The following is a 20,988-nucleotide window of genomic DNA, read 5'->3' on the forward strand; positions in this document are numbered from 1 at the left end:
AACATTCATGTTACCAATGTAACTTTTACTTTTAGATCCATTTTAGACAATTGACACTACTCAAGTAAATTAATGTGATTTTCTGAGAAAAAAACTGAACAAAAGGAGTCTATATAGACTTATTTCATTCCAACTTAAAAAAAATGCCCTTGACTTGGAGTCAAAGTTTCAATCTTCTAGAAAGAAAAGAATGTAAAATTGAACGGCAAAAGATTATAACTGCTGTAACCTAAATAAAACTAAATTTCTTCACAAGTTTTTTTTTTTTTTCCAGTTTCTAATTAAAAGGACACCATACCTTCAGACCTACAGGACACACCCACCACTTCGAGGTTCATTTGTAATACAGTTATCAGCCAACTTCTACATGTTCCAATTTTGCAACTGGCAATGTTATTTATTCTCCAAGGTTATTAAAGCTGCACCCACACACAGCTTGAGAGAACAGGACAGACAATGGCCAGAAAATCTGAGATATTTTTAAATGGATTCTGTACTTTGCCTCATAAATCACCCTTTTCTAGTGATAGTACATCTGAGGCAAAAACATGTAATTACATTTTGGTTTAACAGTCAAATGGAAAACAAAAATTCATCTTCATATCCTTTCATCTATATCCTCTGAGCTTCATGCTATTGATAATTCTGATTTTGGTTGATAGTTACAGTTGCTATTTCCCAAGTGTTTACTCTGAACCAGGTACTTTAATATGTTATAAAGAATCTTGTTGAGGTAAAATCTAAGACTCAGGTAGGTAGAGGGGAGAATCAGTTTCATTTCATGGTGCTAAGTCTCTTCAGTCATGTTTGACTCTTTCCGACCCACGGACTATAGCCCACCAGTTTCCTCTGTCCATGGGATTCTCCAGGCAAGAATATTGGAGTGAGTTGCCATGCCTTCTCCAGAGGACCTTCCCAACCCAGGGATCGAACCCTCATCTCTTATATCTCCTGCATTGATGGACTGGCTTTTTACCACTAGCACCACCTGGGAAGCTCCCCCCAAAGTTTTCTGGTCATACTACACGGCATGCAGGATCTTAATTTCCTGACCAGGTACTGAACCTGCAACCCCCTGAAGTAGTAAGGTGGAGTCTTAACCACTGGACCACCAGGGATGTCCCAGGATTTTCATGAAGCATCTTAATCCTTGGAGTGTTTGGGGACACACAGGTACCTAATCATGAATGCAGTTTTGCAAAGGCCCAGAAATCCTTTGGTTGCTATTCAGACTCAGTGGTGGGAGCAGTGAATAAGGAAAGAAAGATAGATTATAAGGAAAGACAACCTACCCCTGAGAGAAACAGGAATTGCCAGGAGTGAGGAAGAATGGAGAAAGTTGGACCAAATAAACTGCTAGATCTAGTTGTGGAAGAGAGCAGCAAGAATCAACTCAGTGGGAGACTGTACTATCATGCAGCACTGCTGGATTATCCAACTGTCTTGAAAAGCAGAGGATCATTTCAATGACTAAGTCACCAGCAGTCCACCCGACACTACAGTAGGATCCTTAAAGTGCTGGAACAAGAAGGGAGGGTCTTCTCCCCACTGACCAGGATGAGGAGGTTATCAGAAGTCCAGACACGGTGTTCTGAGGAGGTCATCAGTGGAGTAGGCAGGGCCTGTGGCCAGTGAGGACAGCAAAGACAAAGGACTGCAGAGATGGGAGTGGAGAAGCTGCCTACCTTCTCCAACAATCTCTCAGGAGGTGAAGTGCCTTTCCCTGGGACCCACTGGCGGCTGAGGTCAGGAGGACATCGGGATATACTGGTAGGCATCAGTATGAAAAGGTTAGTTGCTCAGTCATGTACGACTCTTTGCGACCACTTGGACTGTAGCCCGCCAGGCTCCTCTGTCCATGGAGTTCTCCAGGCAAGGATACTGGAGTGGGTTGTCATTTCCTTCTCCAGGAGATCTTCCTGACCCAGGGATCAAACCAGGGTCTCCTGTATTACAGGCAGATTCTTTACCGTTTGAGTCACGAGGGAAGCCCAGGCATCAACATAGGTTCTTAGAAAAACAAATGTTCTTTTGTTTCATGTGGACCCCACGAAAGAAAAAGAGCTTCCTATTCATCAGCAAGTGAGGAGACAGAGCACTGAGATTTGTCTTTTCTCTAAATACGAACAGTTTGTTTCTCTAAACAAACCTGGTTTGTTTCCATGGACTGGTTAGACCAGAACTTAACAGTTGCAGATATATACATATGTATGTGTATATGCGTAATATATGTATATGCATGGGCAGATATATATATATGTGAGTGTATATGCATAATATGTGTATGTGTATGTATTCAAATTCGCAGAACTCTGCAAAATAATATCTGTTTCACAAGGGACACAAGCAAACTGAAAGAGCTTGAGCCACTTGTTCAAGGTCACACAGATGATAAGTAACAGAGCCAGTTTAAAACCACACCTGCTTAATTCCAAAGCCTATGCTATGTGGCTAAAAATTCTAAGTCACTACTGGGGAATATATCAAATAAATACAAAAGTAGACAGAATAGAACAACCACCCTTGTGTACCTATTTTGCAGATTCAACAATTACCAACCTGTGACCCATCTTGTTTCATTGACACTGTCACCCAATAAAACTACCCTGGCATTGAAGTATGACTCAGGTACCGTAAAAATTTCTCTCATAAATATTTCAGTCTGAGTCTCTAAAAGACAGGACTGGAAATAATTTTTTTTCCTTTTTAAAATATTCCAAATAAATAGATTTCACTGAGTCGGTAAAGCAGCTCTGTTCTTCCCAAGAATGTCCCAAACTGAACCCCAAATTATTTTACTAAGAGATGTTCTTCTTGAGATGTTAATCTTGCTAGAGTCCTCTGCTCACCCAAAAATCCTCCTGTGAATACTGATGCTCATTCTTATCTCATATGCTGTGCTTTCTGCAAAAGAGGCTAGAATATAGCTATCTCTATAAATACAGGAGAGGAATAAAAAATAAGTCTCCAGTTCTCAGGAACACTAGTCAGAAAGCAATAGGGCAAGACTGTCAGTTCAACAAGTTCACTGGGTGCTAACTCTCAATATTTTAAATATACCCTATCGTTTTTCCAGTGGTCATGTATGGATGTGAGAGTTGGACTGTGAAGAAAGCTGAGTGCCGAAGAATTGATGCTTTTGAACTGTGGTGTTGGAGAAGACTCTCGAGAGCCCCTTGGACTGCAAAGAGATCCAACCAGTCCATTCTGAAGGAGATCAGTCCTGGGTGTTCATTGGAAGGACTGATGCTAAAGCTGAAACTCCAATACTTTGGCCACCTCATGTGAAGAGTTGACTCATTGGAAAAGACACTGATGCTGGGAGGGACTGGGGGCAGGAGGAGAAGGGGACGACAGAGAATGAGATGGCTGGATGGCATCACCGACTTGATGGACATGAGTTTGAGTGAACTCCGGGAGTTGGTGATGGACAGGGAGGCCTGGTGTGCTGCAATTCATGGGGTCACAGAGTTGGACACGACTGAGCAACTGAACTGAACTGATGGGGGATACAAAAATAAAGAAGTAAACAGGCATTCACCAAATATTAATAGGATAGCTACCATATATCAAATCTATTCAGGATGCTAGGTGTACATTGGTTAATGGCCAAAGGCATCCTACAACAAGCTAATAACCTGATATAGGAAAACACATAAGAAAACAAAGAACTACAATGTAACCAAAAACATAGACAAGAGGTACACAGTTACTGGGGTCTAAAAGAAAAGTGTGAACTTATTTTTTCCCAAGTGGGATAGTTGAGAAACGAAGAAACTGAGGCCTGAATGACAAGACTTCCACAATTGCAGCAAGGGAGAACCAGGGAAAACCCTCATCTCTCAACTTCTAATTCATACTGATTTCGATCTCAAGAAGGACTAAAGAGGTCTTCCTTGGGCAGTCCAGTGCAGGGTGTTGGAGAGCTAAGATCCCACATGCCTTGGGACCAAAAAAAAAAAAAAAAACCCAAAACATAAAACAGAAGCAATACTGTGACAAAATAACAAAATTCAATAAAGACTTTAAAAGTTTTCCACATTAAAAAAATCTTTTAAAAAAAGAAGAAGATAAAGGTCTAGAGATGCTTGACTGCAAATGTTTCTCACTATCACAAGCACAGTTTTTGGAATGGGCCTTGACAGTCACATGGAATTTGATAAATGGAGAATTGTAAGTGTTTGGGGCAGAGAAAACAGCATAAACAACTTTGTGTGATATATTCCAACAATGCAGATCACATGGCTCAGCTGACATTTAGGGACATCTATAAGGCAGGGTTGAAGCTCAACATTCAGAAAACTAAGATCATGGCATCTGGTCCCATCACTTCATGGCAATTAGATGGGGAAACAGTGGAAACAGTGTCAGACTTTATTTTTTTGGGCTCCAAAATCACTGTGGATGCTGATTGCAGCCATGAAATTAAAAGACGCTTACTCCTTGGAAGGAAAGTTATGACCAACCTAGATAGCATATTAAAAAGCAGAGACATTACTTTGCCAACCAAGGTCCGTCTAGTCAAGGCTATGGTTTTTTCAGTGGTCATGTATGGATGTGAGAGTTGGACTGTGAAGAAAGCTGATTGTCGAAGAAGTGATGCTTTTGAACTGTGGTGTTGGAGAAGACTCTTGAGAGTCCCTTGGACTGCAAGGAGATCCAACCAGTCTATTCTAAAGGAGATCAGTCCTGGGTGTTCATTGGAAGGACTGATGCTAAAGCTGAAACTGCAATACTTTGACCACCTCATGCGATGAGTTGCCTCACTGGAGAAGACTCTGATGCTGGGAGGGATTGGGGGCGGGAGGAGAAGGGGACGACAGAGAATGAGATGGCTGGATGGCATCACCGACTCGATGGACATGAGTTTGAGTGAACTCCAGGAGTTGGTGATGGACAGGGAGGCCTGGCGTGCTGTGATTCATGGGGTTGCAAAGAGTCAGACACGACTGAGCGACTGAACTGACTGACTGACTGATAAGGTAGGGATGAGGAAAGGGTGGAAAATTAAGACTGCAGCCAGATTAGAGAAAAGCTTGAATACCAGGGCAAGTTGCTTATTATGAACACCCTCAAGAGTGATGAAATTCTGAAAGTTTGAAGCTGAAGAGTTAAGGAAACACAATGATTTATGGGTCACTGGGATAAACATGGATTATATGCTTTGTAATTTTAATCTCATATTTAATTTTAGTTCTTATTAATGAGAATGCTTTGACAAGCACTGTCTAAGGAGAGCATTGTATTTGTTTAAGAGATGCGTGTGGGAGGGCATGACAGGGTGGGGGGGGGGATTTGCTCAGGGACAGGCAGGAGGGAGTGAACAGGCTGCAGGGATTCTGCAGTGAAGCAGACGGAAAGGGAAACAGTGGAAATAGTTGAGAACAGTCACAGTGTGCACCCGCCAGCCTAGTTCCTGCGGCCCGTGGGAGAAACGGCTTAGAGGCAGCAGAAAAACCTTCAGCGAATCTATATTTCCCCAGCAGCATTTGACCAGTGATCTCTGTTAGCTCCTACTTCTTCATGGGTGTCAAGACAAAATAACTGGGACTTCCCTGCTAATCCTGTGGTTCAGAATCTGCTTCCCAGTGCAGGGGACGCAGGTTCCATCCCTGGTCAGGGAACTAAGATCCCAGATGCCATGGGGCAACTAAGCCCACCTACTGCAATTACTGAGCCCGCATGCCACAATCAGAGAGAAGCCCACTTGCCACAACGAAAGATCCCACCTAACACAACTAATACCTGATGGTAAGTAAATAAATAAAAAGACAAGATAACTTGTTCACATATTCCAATAAGAATGGATTAGGAGCTCCTTTTTGATACATAAGGAAGCACATTTGTTTCTCAGCCAGAAAACTATTTTCAAGGTAACTGTGAGTAATTATCATGATTAAAATGTCTAAATTCAATGTTGTATAAGAGGAGCTGTAAGAAGCCGTTAATCTTTGAAGCTTGACAAACCTGAACTTGCAGCCCAGGTTTGCTACTTATTAGTTGAGTGATCCTGGTTAAGTTATTTAACCTCTCTGAATTTCAGTTGCCTTGATGGCAGAAGCAGAGAATACCATTCAAAGTTGTAGACAAAATTAGTATATAGAAATGCTTTCCTACAGTTGTGTACCTGGTACACAACTAATGTTGGTTCCTTCCGCCTTCTTGGTGAAATCAATACCAGATAAAAGAGAAATTACTAATAACCAGACATCCTGTAAGCTTCCAACTTCAACTTCCTTTATTAAAACTTTACAAGAACTGCTAAGTAATAGCAAAACAGATTCATTTCCTTTTTCTTTCCTTAACTACTCAATAGGATGGGGTACTAAGGGACAGAAAAATGTCAGATACACACACTTAAAAGGGAGAATAAGAACAACTCATATAACTCAATTAAAAAACAAACTCATTTTTTTTCAATGGGCAAAAAAATATCTGTTGACATATCTCTAAAGAAGATATACATATGGCCATTGAGTACATGAAAAGATGTTCAACATCATTTGTTATTAAGGAAATGCATATGCAAACCACAATCAGATACTACTTTACATCCACTGATACCTATAATTGAAAAGATAAACAAAACAAAGATACATGTATATGTATAACTGAATCAATTTGCTGCGCACCTGAAACTAACATGTTTTAAATCAACTATGTTCTAGTATAAGATAAAAACATTTTCTAAGTAAACTAAGAAAAAAGGATAGACAAGGGTTGATAAGAATATAGAGAAATTGAAATCTTCATACACTATTGGTGAGAATGTAAAATGGTATAGCTGCTTTGGAAATCTGCTTTGCAGTTCCTCAAAATGTTAAACATAGAGTGACCATGTGCTGTGCTTAGTCGCTCAGTAGTGTCCGACTCTTTGTGATCCCAGGGACTGTAGCCTGCCAGGCTCCTCTGTCCATGGGGATTCTCCAGACAAGAATATTGGAGTGTGTTGCCATTCCCTCCTCCAGGGGATCTTCCTAACCCAGGGACTGAAGCCAGGTCTCCCATGTTGCAGGAAGATTCTTTATCATCTGAGTCACCAGGGAAGCCCATATGGTGCAATAATTCCACTTGTAGATATATGGAGTACCCCAGGTGGCACAGTGGTAAAGAATCTGCCTGCCAATGCAGGAGATGCAAGAAACCCAGGTTGAATCCCTGGATTGGGAAGATCCCCTGGAGTAGGAATGGCAACTCACTCCAGTATTCTTGCCTGGAAAATTTCGTGGACAGAGGAGCCTGGTGAACTACAGTCACAAAGAGTCGGACATGACTGAGCACACAAGCCACAGCAGAAGTATACTCAAAAGAACTGAAAACATGTATTTACACAAGATGTTTTACATCGACATTCATAGTGATGTTGTTCATGACAAAAAGTAGAAATACTCAAGCTCTTATCAATGGTGAATACATAAACAACACATAGCATATTCATACAGTGAAATATGTGGTCATAAAAAGGAAGTGTTGATAACACGCTACAACATGGATGAGCCTTAAAAACATTATACTAAGTGAAAGAAGCTAGTCACAAGAAGTCATGTATAGTATTATTCCGTTCATATGAGATAGCCAGGACAGGCAAATCTATAGAGGCAGAAAGTAGATTAGTGGCTGCCGAGAGTGGGGTGGAGTGGGAGTAGGGGTAGGGGTCAGGGATAGGAATAGACTCCTAATAGTCGTGATTCTAGGAGCATCAAAATGTTCGAAAATTGATTGTGGTGATGGTTACACAACTCTGAATATTCTTAAAAACATTTAGTTGAACAATTTTAATTGATGAACTGTTTGATATGAGAAATATATCACAATAAATCTTTTTTTAAAAAAAGTAGAGTGATGGATTTTCAGATTCTGAAACAGAACAGTCTATTCCATTTGGTTGAGATCATGTTCCCTCAGGCTCAGACTGCTGATGGAGAAAGATGCTTCAGACACATCTCCATGACCTGGGGTATTTGCCTGAGTGCCCTCAGTGACTTGGGGATTCCCTAATGACAGATGGTAAAGAATCTGCCTACAAATGCAGGAGACCCAAGTTCGAGGCTGGGAAAATCCCCTGGAGAAGGCAATGGCTGTCCAGTCCAGTATTCTTGCCTGGAAAATCCCATGGACAGAGGAACTTGGCAGGTTACAGTCCATGGAGTCACAAAGAGTCGGACATCGCTGAGTTATTATCATGTTCACTTTTTTACTTCATCAGCTACTTAGTACTCTCTTCTTGGATAATGTGTTTAAGGCTCATCCGTGTTGTGGCGTGTTATCAACACTTCCTTTTTATGACCACGAATTTCACTGTATGAATGTGCTATGTGTTGTTTATATATTCGCCATTGATAAGAGCTTGAGTTATTTCTACTTCTTAGTATTCTCTTCTTGGAACTTCATATTTCAAGAAGTATTATGAACCCCTAATGGAGGCAGTGATTGCTCCTTGGGCATTACCTTACTTTGTACAGCGAAGTACAACACCTCAAAGATTATCTAGCCTTGACCTCAATTCTCAAGAGAGTCAATGAGACCTGAGACTTCTTGCAGTTAATAGAGAATTTAAGTCCCGAACTCCACCTCTCAAACAAAAAGCTCATCACACTTCATGAAAATATCCTTTTGTTTATATTTTGTTGAGTTTATACTATAGAAGAGGGTAGAAAGCTCCCTGTATGCCATCATAGGTAGACAGACATTTCTCATGCATCTGAATTTTGTGATATAAGACTTGTACTTGAAAGAGTCTATAATACTTATAAGAGTCTACAATACTTAAAAAAAAAAAAAAAGAATACCCATGAAAGAGGATCAGGATATGGGAGAGCTAAAAAATGAAGCTGAAATATAATCCAGTACTCACTTCCATACTTAAGTCATTATTCATCCTGATGCAACCTGAAAGATCTGTTCCTGGGTGGGGACCAGCTGAAGGGCCAGGGCACCTGACAACACAAAGTAAAGTTCCTTACTACAAGTGGAAAAATTGCAAATTTCAGCAGATACTAATCTATCATGTAGTTTTCCTTCCCCACCCCAATTTTACCAAATTTCTAATTAAGTTCATGACTTCAGCGAGACATGATGAAAGACAGCTCCAAGCTTCATCAGAGAGAGGTTATAACCATAGAGAATCCAGCCCCAAATGAAAATGAAGTATTTGCAATTCAAAGTCTTGCTTCCTGACCCCTTGGTACAGATAGGACATTTCAATGGAGTGGACAGTGCTCACAAATTCCAGACTTTTCTGAACTTTTCCTAAGGAAGATTAATCTGTGTACTTAGAAAGTTGAGTAAACTCAGAGGAGCTTTGGGTGCAGGAAGAGGGGCATAGGGGTAGATTCTCAAAGACTTGTTCACCTGGAGTGTGAAGGAATAGAATTATGATCAAAACCTAGCAGAATAAGTTAACTTAGCAGTACATAATATATTCCTAAAAACTGGGAAACATTTTAAATAGCCTAATTCATTTTTACACTTTTAGGATGGATATTATGAAATTCAAAAGAGCTATGCAGCAAACTATAGAGGTATCGTTGTTTTAAATTATCAATTTTCAGAAAGTTAGGCAAGTTACACAATAAAAATTCCATGATAAATGTGTTACAATCTGAGGATATGGAAATCTAACTGATTAAAAGGGTAGGCACCTTTTAAAAGAGGCCACCCCCGAAAAGCAGAATAAGTACAGTCTGCCCTTTTAGCTTACTTGTGTCTTTCAGTCACAGCCAAAGTACCATCCTCTATTTCTTCATATCTGGGCCTTTCATGTGAAGCATGGATTAGGTTGGCCACACATGAGAAAGCTGTCGATTCTAGTCTTGGAATTGCTGTAAAACTATCCAGATGCAAGGCATCTGCATTAGAAGAGAAAAAAATAAAAATAGAAATTAATGGTTCAAATGCAGATGCCACAGAATTCAAAATCTTTGGAGGGACTCTTCAAAAATTCCTTCTTTGAAGATGAGACCATTTCTGAGACAGCAAAATTCAATTCAGTTTTATTAATATTTTAACATAATCCCCCATCCCCTAAGTTTTCATGCCTTTCTTTTTTCAAGAAGGAGTGAGTGTGGAGGAGGGGAAACAGAAACCCTTGCCCAGTAAGCAACTAGAAGTTTCAACAACAACTTGGTGTCACAAGCAAAATCCAGCCAGCCACCTCTTTTTGTAAATAAAGTTTTATTGGGATATAGCCACATCCATTCATCCAGCATCATCCAAGGTTGCTTGTGTGCTACAACAGCAAAGCTGAGTAGTTGTTGCAGAAATGATATAGCCTGCCTCTGCTGCTGCTGCTAAGTCGCTTCAGTCATGTCCGATGGTGTGCGACCCCATAGACGGCAGCCCACCAGGCTCTCCCGTCCCTGGGATTCTCCAGGCAAGAACGGTGGAGTGGGTTGCCATTTCCTTCTCCAATGCATGAAAGTGAAAAGTGAAAGTGAAGTCGCTCAGTCATTCCCGACTCCTAGTGACCCCATGGACTGCAGCCTACTAGGCTCCTCCGTCCATGGGATTTTCCAGGCAAGAGTACTGGAGTGGGGTGCCATTGTCTTCTCCGGCATAGCCTGCAAAACCTCAAATATTTACTATCTGGCTCTTTACAGAAACAGGTTACCAACTGCTGAAGAGAAAATAGTTCGACATTTTTGTTGTTCAGCCGCTAAGTCGTGTCCAACTCTTAGAGACCGCATGGACTGCAGCACAGCAGACTTCCCTGTCCATTAAAGAGTGCAGGAAATAGGATGACAATTTTTTCTGGGTGTGGAAACTGTCTTGTTATGTTTTTCTGAGTACAAGCAGCAGCAGAATTTAATAGAAAAACCATAGACTTTGGAATCAATCACAATTTTCTATTCAAAGCCTGACTCTGCCATGTACAGTTTTGTGATCTCAGATAGATAGCTAACCCACTCTGAGCCCCAATTTACTTACACATGAAGTGCCACGTGACCTGAGGCAAGTTCCTAACTCAATGTTCCTGGTTCCTTATTTCTAAAATGGCAATTACATTAGCATCCACCTCACAGGGATATAGTGAGGATTAAAGGAATTAAGAGGTACGTTCAGAGCAGAGACCTGTGCCTGGCACATAGGGGGCTGTCCTTCAGTGCCCTTGTTATGATCACTGACTTCCTGTGGGTAACATATCCCTAGAAAGCAAGGGTTCATCTACTGTCCTACATGAACTGGTCACTCTTTAGTTGTGGCAGCAGTTTTCCCTTTTCTAGTTGAAATGATCCATAAATCACTCTAGTTACTTTTTATTCCTTCTTGAAGTTATTTTATCATCCCATTTCTTTTATCCTTCCAGAACCAACCATTAACTTTTACTTTCAAAGCACATTTATGTTGTGATGAGAGATGCCCCAGTTTTGAGCATCTCCTAAGATAAGGTTCATTCTCCTTAGCCTGGCATTGATGTGAACCTGCTCCCAACTTACATTCTATTGTACCCTGACCCAAGTCCTCTTATTTCCAAAGTGACTTGTCCATCTTGAACTCTTTTCCTACAGCTTTGCATTCTTCTTTTCCCCGAACTCTTTGTTATTTTCTCCATTGGAATACTTTTTCCCAAGCTTTTTGCTCTTCCAAATGCACTTGTCTTGGAGTACCCCTTAAACACTCGTTTCTTCTGCAGAGCCTTTTCTGATCCCAAGTCTTACTTCCCTTCATAATCTGTGAGCTATTTTAGGGATTACTCTTTATTATATTAATATATAATACAGTGTCTTACAGAATAGGTGCTTAAGTTGACTGACTGAATTCAGGGATAAACATATAAGCTTTCAACAACCTTTGCTATACATTGCTGTTGTTGTTTAGTCACTAAGTCATGTCCAACTCTCTGAGACCCCATGGACTATAGCCCACCAGGCTCCTCTGTCCATGAACTTTCCCAGGCAAGAATACTGGAGTGGGCTGCGATTCCCTTTTCCAGGCGATCTTTCCAATAACTGATTATTTTCCCTTTCAGAAAAAACCCCACCTCCATCCGCGTCTAACAGGGTATAGGAGAGGGGCCATCCACGCTTACCCAGCAGAGGTGTGTACCAGCATGTGTGTTTGAAGGCCAAGGGTAGCTGATGTATTCTTGCTTCTGGACCTCTATATCTTTTACAGCAATGCTGCTTCTGAACAGAAAATCAAGTACTATTATCTTTCCAAAGGGCTGTAACATATTTCATAATCTACTCTTTTCATCTCCAGAATTAGAAAGAAAATCACTGTCCTCCCGCAAGAGAGATCAAGAAGAAAATAAATGACAGCAAAGTAACCAAGCTTTCATGCTCTGAATTGAGAGGTATACCTTACAAGTAAGGTGTAATACTTATTAAAAATTACTCTTTAGTAATTTAATAGAATGATAACACCAATTCCCAATAATAAACACTTTCATATAAACAAAGGTTCTGGGGAGATAAATATGAGGGGCAAGTTTGGTTATATAGTTCTTCTTTATGATACTATAATCAAAAAGTTTTAAATAGTACCATTTCCTAGGGCCTATCAGAATTGTGTGTGTGTGCATAATAAAGAAAAAAAAAATAGGGCTTCCTTGGTGGTCTAGTGGTTAAGTCTCTGACTGCTAAAGCAGGAGAGACAGGTTCGATTCCTGATCTGGGAAGATCCCAGGTGCAACAGAGCAACTCAGCCCGTGCACCACAACTACTGAGTCAGCACTCCAGCTCGGCAGCCACACTACTGAAGACCTCGCACCTCGCACCTAGAGCCTGAAGGAAGCCACGGGGAAGCCACCACAGTGAAAAGCCTGTACACCTCAATGAAGAGTAGCGCCTGCTCCCCTGCTCGTCACAACCAGAGAAAGCCTACACACAGCACAGAAGACCCAGCACAGCCAAAAATAAATAACAAATGAATCTTATATAAAAAGTGAAATCAGGCATTCAAGCCTTAAAAAAGAAAAGAAAATAGGTATTTTGCTTCACCTGATAATCTCTCAAGAAAATTAGTATAGAGTTCTAACTTACTAATACACGCACAGTAGGTTCACAACTGGTACTTAAATAGTTTCAAGAAGTTGAAACTTACCAGCTGTTCCTGGAGAAGCTGATGAATTCTTTCTGTGCAGGACAAGGTATCACAGTGAGGAAATTCCTCATCTAAACAGCTCTGTCATGAGAAAATGGTAGAGTATATTCAAAAATAGGATGATGGAAGAGTCACAGATACAAAACACGTTAAAGACATGCTGTTAACTGAGGGGGAGAAAATAGACTAGCTATTTATCTTGTATTTTACATGAAGGGAACAAGTTTATAATGGTAAGATTCTCATTGCATATATCGGAGAAGGCAATGGCAAGCCACTCCAGTACTCTTGCCTAGAAAATCCCATGGATGGAGGAGCCTGGTAGGCTGCAGTCCGTGGGGTCACTAAGGGTCGGACATGACTGAGCGACTTCACTTCACTTCACTTTTCACTTTCTCATTGCATTTTCCCTGTTACTTATTCTAGGAATGAAATTCAAGGATCAGTAACAGGAAACTAAATGGCTTTGTCATTGAAATCTGCAGGCAGAGGCCAAAGAAGCTTGTTGGAGACATAACTCAGAGTAGTGAAACGGTGTCTGTGAAAATTTTACAGCAATAAAACTGTGACTTCCCTCGAAGAGGTAGATACATATCTATCAGTTATAATAGAAAACTGGTGTTCTTGAGATGATTAAAGCACATTTAGATATGCAGATTTTTCCTGTTCAACTTACTGTAAGGGGCTTCTTAGGCACTCTGCCTAACTTATTCTCTGACATGAATTTTTTTTCTGCTTAAACAGATGTTCCTGCATTATGCCCTGGGAACAGATACATGCAAATGTCACCCTTCTCTCTTTCCTCCTCCAGTGCCAATCTTGCTGTTCCTTATGTTCTTCATTTATGAACAGAAAGGAGAAATTCACCAAGTGTCATAAGGGAAAGAAGCACATTTAACTCCACCATGGATATCCTGAGATATCCAGACAGAAAGGAGTTGAGAGCTTTGTTCAAACAGGAAAGAAAAGAGACAACCACCACCAAAGCCTACTCAAGAGTCTCAGAAGGGAGGTGACTAAGCTTAGAAAGCTGGCCCTTCGCAAATAGATACAGTAAATCCTGAGGTGCTTCCTCTCTAAAGATGTTATTAGGAACCACTCACTGATGAGTGTTCTCTCCTGTTTTGCAAAATGCTTTCAAAAATGCATGAGAGGACAAAGTTCACCAGAGCATGTTTTTCTAAGTCGGTTATTTAACTTTATGACTAAAATTATTATATATTATAACTTAGCTTCAAAATCTTACACCAACTGGACAACTTCCCCACAGTAAACACATATCACAGGGGTTTGGGTCTTTGTGTTTGTTTTTTACCTGAAACAGCAAGCCATGAAGTTGTCCTTTAATTAACTTCTTTCTTAGTGGCCAAATTGTTGCTATAAAGAGAATGTATAACCAGCTTAATATGACAATTTGTAACCCCCCCCTACTTTACGCATTTCATAAACTTTTAAATCTGGGGCCTGAGGAAAGGAGAGAGAAAACAATGGCTTTTGAGAATGATGTTCTCAAGACTCATCAAACTGGGAAAGCAGAAGAACAAAACAGGTGGGAGCAACTAAACTATTATTGCCCTTGAGTATTTAAAATTAACCTTGATCAATGCAAGTGAATTATCTTCTAGAAGTGAGTCACCGAATTATTCATGTTAAAAAGGGAATATACCTCAGAGGTCACTGCATCCAATCTCCTACCCATGGGGAATTTATCTCTTTAATCAGCCTCTGCTCAAGCTACAAGGAAAGGAAGCCCTGGAAACAGAGCCGCAGAACCCCAGAATCCTACAAGTAGGTGTGAGACCATGAGGTCACTGACGTCCAGAGGACTGAAGTACACAACTGGCTATTCGTGGAGCTGAGATCGGACTCACAGGACAGTGCTCCATTCACGATCCTCTTTTGTGAAATTAAAAATACTTGTCTCTCTACTTAATGAAAATCTGCTTCCCCACAACTTCCAAATAATGAAAGTGATAAAAATACCTATTTAACTTTTAAGTTAAATAGTAACATATTTCTTATTTGACAATTCATACCCCTTGAAAAGTAGCCAAGAACCAGAAAATAGGCTGAAATCACTGGAACAACCAAAATAGATGTTGATATCCATGCCCTTTATCCATGTGGCAAGTTCTATGCTTCACTCAGATAGTGGGCTCGGCATTTATACATAATTCTCACAAGCTTGCCTGTTTTCTCAGCCCACAGATGATTAAAAACAAAAATTAAATGAGGGTAGGAAGCTCTGCTGGATGGAGGCATATTAATAGCTGCCACTTAAAAAAAAAAAAGTCACTAAGAGCCAGGAAAATTAACAGCAGATACTCTGGTGTCCAAAACACACAGAAATCTGGTGTTTCTTATTTTAAAGACCAACAGTTTTATATCTCAGTAGCCTGAAGTAATTCTGAGCCATAGAAAATAATGCTAATACATGGGAAAAGTACAAATCTAATTATAAATATTTTCCAGGGGAAAAAGCTTGAAAACCTCCAATTTGTGGGAAATTACTGATGTAAAATTTAATTTACGTGATTTTTTTTTTTTGTAAAACTAACATTTTTCAACTATGCTTGACAGTGTTTATGAGGCCCACAAGGAGGATAATATATTTTTAAACTATTTTAACATATTTAAGTAATTTTAAAGAATTAAATTCTGAATACTTAGAACTCAAGTATAGATTCAATTTTTTTTAATTCCCTGTGTTTACTATATTAAGAGATAAGGCTCTGTTCTCCTAATCAGTTTTCCGAAGTAAGGCTCTGTTCTCTTAACCAGTTTCCAACATTATACTTCTGAAGTTGTATATCTCAATACACTGTCTTTGAATTTCTAAATTAAGTTTGTGTTTCAGAAGAAATAACGAGTTAGTATAGGACTGTCTAAATTGCCCATCTGCTTTCCCATCAGGCAATCCTGGGTTTTAGAAACAGTCAATCTCAAAACATTCAAGCTGTAAACCTCATTTCAACAGATGTTTTGTGCAATGGGTAGCAACGATTTTCATATGTTTCATAAGGCAAAACAAGCTGGCTTATGACCTTAATTTGCATGAATCTTTGCATTCTTCTTTATGTGTTTGGAGTTGAACCTGCCATGTCTCTAGGACATTTAGGTTTTACACGGAAGCAAGAAAAACAATGGCCACTGTATCCCCTGCTGTTGCCATCTGTGATGTAGGATGAGACCAGTTGTCTTGGATACATTCAGCCTTTGAAGGAAGCTGAAATAAAACGACTTTCTAAATGATTAAGCACTAAGATATTGCAATTAATTGGCTGTTGAAAATCAAGACCATGATACTGAGCCATAATAATGTTAGTTATCAACAAGCGTTGACATTTATGGACTATGGGCTTCATAGCATTTCTGAATGTTCTATTAAATTGTGCATTAAAAATATTAAAGTTCTTTGAAAACCACAGACTAGAAGAAAATAATTCACAACACATATATCTGTCAAAGTTCTTGTATTCAAAATATATAAAGAAAAGAAATTCTACAACTCAATAACAAAAAGACATGGGACTTAACTTGAAAAAGGGCAAAAGATTTAGGTAGCTCACAAAGAAGAAATACAACAGTGGCCAGTCAACCCAACAAATTAAAATCAGATACCTGGAACTCCCATATACTGCTGGAAGGAGCATGAAATGCTCCAAGCACTATGAAAACTATTTGCAGTTTCTTAAGATGTTAGAGTTACAGCTATACTATGATCTAATATCTCTGCTCCTAGATAGTTATCCTACGTTAAAAAAACCCACAGGTCCACACACAGCCCCAAAACTGGAAATAATTTCAGTTCAGTTCAGCTCAGTTCAGTCGCTCAGTCGTGTCCAACTCTTTGTGACCCCATGAATCACAGCACGCCAGGCCTCCCTGTCCATCACCAACTCCCAGAGTTCACTCAAACTCATGTCCATCGAGTCGGTGATGCCATCCAGCCATCTCATTCTCTGTCGTCCCCATCTCCTCCTCTCAATCCCTCCCAGCATCAGACTCTTTTCCAGTGAGTCAACTCGTTGCATGAGGTGGCCAAAGTATTGAGTTTCAGCTTTAGCATAAGTACTTCCAATGAACACCCAGGACTGATCTCCTTTAGAATGGACTGGTTGGATCTCCTTGCAGTCCAAGGGACTCTCAAGAGTTTTCTCCAGCACCACAGTTCAAAGCATCAATTCTTCGGCAATCAGCTTTCTTCACAGTCCAACTCTCACATCCATACATGACCATGGGAAAAATCATAGCCTTGACTAGACGGACCTTGGTTGGCAAAGTAATGTCTCTGCTTTTGAATATGCTATCTAGGTTGGTCATAACTTTCCTTCCAAGGAGTAAGCGTCTTTTAATTTCCTGGCTACAATCAGCATCTGCAGTGATTTTGGAGCCCAAGAAAATAAAGTCTGACACTGTTTCCACTGTTTCCCCATCTATTTCCCATGAAGTGATGGGACCAGATGCCATGATCTTTGTTTTCTGAATGTTGAGCTTCAAGCCAACCTTTTCACTCTCCTCTTTCACTTTCATCAAGAGGCTTTTGAGTTCCTCTTCACTTTCTGCCATAAGGGTGGTGTCATCTGCATATCTGAGGTTATTGATATTTCTCCCAGAAATCTTGATTCCAGCTTGTGCTTCTTCCAGCCCAGCGTTCCTCATGATGTACTCTGCATATAAGTTAAATAAGCAAGGTGACAATATACAGCCTTGACATACTCCTTTTCCTATTTGGAACCAGTCTGTTGTTCCATGTCCAGTTCTAACTGTTGCTTCCTGACCTGCATACAGGTTTCTCAAGAGGCAGGTCAGGTGGTCTGGGATTCTCATCTCTTTCAGAATTTTCCACAGTTTATTGTGATCCACACAGTAAGGAGAAAAGATAATAATATTGTGCAATGTTCTTACAAAACAATGTAACTCAACCATTAAAGGCATCCCATTGATAAACACATTGAAGGGAAGACAGACAGAAGCACACAAAAGTTTATACTACACAACTCAATTCTAGAACAGCCTAAATTCTAGAACCCATCTGGAACCCACTGATGATAGAAATCAGATCAGTGGTTCCTCCTGGTGGTGAAGGTAGAAGTGGAAGTAACACAGAGGAAGTTTCTGGGGTTATTGAAGTTCTGTGTTTCCACAGAACTTGTCAAACTGGTTCCACAGTACACTTAAAATCTGAACGTTTCATGATATACTAATTACTCAGCAATAACTAAAAATTTAAAAACTACAACAAGGCTTCCCTAGTGATCCGGTGGTTATGAATCTGCCTGCCAATGCAGGAGACACAAGTTGGATCCGTGGTCTGGAAACAACCCACAAGCCACAGAGCCACTAAGCCCATGGGCCACAACTACTAAGCTTGGGCTTTAGAGCCCATGCTCTCCAAAAAAGAGAAGTCACCACAATGAGAAGCCTGTGCACCACAACTAGAGTAGCCCCCCTGCTCACCACAACTAGAGAAAACCCTTGTGCTGTAAGCAAGATCCAGTGCAGGCAAAAATAAATAAAATTTAAAAATAAATAAAAACTCCAACAAGAACAAAAATAATGTAGCTTATGAGATAAATAGGGCTAGGAAGAGATCACTAAAAATGTATATGCAACATTGTAACCCAAGCACTAACGAACACAATTGTCATTAGTACCAGGGAAGATAACTTAGATCACTGAGACATACAACTTAAAATGGCTAAAGGCTGACTTCCAGAATCCTAGAATACACAAAAACAACGGAGTGGAAATGCTGGGGACACTTTAAGTGGCACAGAGCTGGTGGGGTGCTGAGAAAAACACACATGCAAGTGGAACTTGGAGACTGTGGGGCTGCTGAAACAAACGCAGGCGGGAATACAGTCTGCCACACGGCAGAGCTCGGCTGGGGCTGGGACGGTGCTCCGCTGCAAGGGAGGCCCAGGTGCAGACACTTGTTTTTAATTTGCTTAAAATAAAGCTGACAGCCTCTTGCTGCCTGTCAGCAGCCAAGCTGAGGGTTTTTTCCTCTGCTGCTGAAGGAAACAGTTCTAATCTTACCAATCCAGATTCTATGCCCAGGTAAACTGAATGAAATGTCCATATTGTTCTCACATGTCTTCACCCATTTGTCAATTGTGAATGAGGTAGTTTACATATGGAAACATACTGCTGCAGAACAGACCGTACCCAGTATGGCCAACCACTCACTAGCTACTGCTGTGCTTTTCTTACAGTATTTATAAATTAAGAACTCTGGCATTTTCTGGAAGAAGATACTGAGGTTTGGAGAGGTAGAGAGTTGCCCAAATTTATCAGAGTCTTTTGTAGACTTAGAATCAGAACATAGGTTTGTTTAACTTCAAATCCTATGTTCTTTATCACTGCAATACTTTCTCCTAGATTGTTTTATCCATTCATGCATGTTTCCTCTGGGACGATAGAGGCCCGCATCCCATCAGAACTGTCCAGCAAGCCATGTTTTAATTTCATTATCTCCTTGGTCCTCATCCCAACACCTATCTTTGAGTATCTCCATCACCTCAATTCCCCTTCCAGTCTCATTTCCCTCTTGTGTTTTAATTGCTCAATATACAACCGCATTCATCCTCAAACCTGTAAGACTGTTATCTGCCACATAGATCATGTCCTCCATGCTAAGTATAGAAGCTGGAAGAGAATTTCCAGTGAGCTCATCTAGGTGAAAGCCTACTCTAAAGTTCATGTCAGATTCTATGTTCAAATACAGAATTATAATATACAGGAGCGTCTCAGGCTCTCTCCCCAAAGAAATATTTATGCCTTCTAAAGGAATTATTTATGGTTTCACTCATTGCCTACTGTATGAGCAACTCTCTGAAGATTTTATGTAGATGGGGTAAAAAAAAAAATAGATGAATAATAAAGGGATGATAGCTTGGATTAGATCATTTAGTCTCTGTTTCCTGCACATCAGATATGCTGTATGCATACCCTAGATCTAAGAAGCTTTATTCACTTCATTTTCAAAGCAAACATTCATTTACACATCCAGTATTGCCCTTGTTAATAAGATACTTAAGATATACATATGAAAAAGCAGAAGAAAGAATGCATGTTACCATTCAAGACATTTAATAATTCTAATGGCATATTTCAGGAACGCAAGTGTGTATACTAATTACCTCATAAATCAGTCCAGTCCTGGTGGCAATTGAAAACTTGAATAATATTCTCAGTCAACAGTAAATTCAAGGCATCTCATCAAATGTCATAAACAACTGCCTACTTCCAATTTGAGAACACTGTCATTAACCTAAAATTTTGGACTAACCAACTGCATCCCCACACAATTTGCTAAAGAACCTTTCTTAGGTACAGCAGAGAGCAACTGCCATGACATTTAATGAATTTATAAAGCTAACCAGACAGTTTCACAAGAACAAAATGTATTTAAATAGTTTTGTTTTCTGACTCAGAATTCAAATGTCTGAGTCAGAATTCAGACAGTATGTGGTAGTAGTGGTCATGGTGGAATGTGTGAGGATGTGTTTGTGTGATAACTGTCCTATTTCACTGACATCTGTTCACAGTCTATCTGGAAAATCTTCTCTACAGACTTCTTGAAAATATGTGCTACCCAAATTTCCCTCTTCTTGCAAAGGTTTATTTTTCAGGGTATTATTAGAAAGATCTTCATAAGCAAAAGGTCATTAGAGCAAAATTTTGATAGGCATGCCTTCCTAGGGGAACAAAAAATACTAGCAAGTGAAGGAGCTGATACAGCAATGCTGTATCATATGCAGTGAGCAATTCAAGACAGAAAGGAAGCCTTCATCCTACTTTATCCAGCCAGACAAAAATATATGCATCCCACCCAGGGTAGCTTTCATATTCTGTTTTAAATGATATTTGGACCAATTATCCCCTGAGTATACACTGGGAAGACAAGAGCAAGTTCATAATATTAAGAGTGTATATTTT

The 20,988-nt window shown here is 40.0% G+C and overlaps 1 protein-coding gene across 6 annotated transcripts in view; it reads right to left on the reverse strand.

Annotated features, from left to right (window-relative positions):
- The window catches only part of IRAG2 (inositol 1,4,5-triphosphate receptor associated 2), a 102,169-nt gene that overhangs the window by 34,630 nt on the left and 46,551 nt on the right, over window positions 1-20,988 (reverse strand). For 2 of the 6 annotated variants that reach the window (XM_055396561.2, XM_088837270.1), the window contains 5 exons: window positions 14,360-14,421; window positions 13,045-13,125; window positions 12,029-12,125; window positions 9,701-9,848; window positions 8,855-8,936 (listed from right to left, as the gene is read on the reverse strand). In XM_055396561.2, the coding sequence (XP_055252536.2) occupies window positions 8,855-8,936; window positions 9,701-9,848; window positions 12,029-12,125; window positions 13,045-13,125; window positions 14,360-14,421 (470 nt within the window). Of the gene's footprint in view, window positions 1-2,149; window positions 2,168-8,854; window positions 8,937-9,700; window positions 9,849-12,028; window positions 12,126-13,044; window positions 13,126-14,359; window positions 14,422-20,988 lie in introns of all 6 variants that reach the window. The other 4 variants (XM_088837268.1, XM_088837269.1, XM_088837271.1 and 1 more) reach the window with 4 other exon arrangements.

The sequence above is a fragment of the Moschus berezovskii genome, chromosome 6, assembly GCF_049115385.1.
Source record: "Moschus berezovskii isolate FMDL1 chromosome 6, NW_MosBer_1.0, whole genome shotgun sequence".
NCBI classification, from domain to species: Eukaryota; Metazoa; Chordata; class Mammalia; order Artiodactyla; family Moschidae; genus Moschus; species Moschus berezovskii.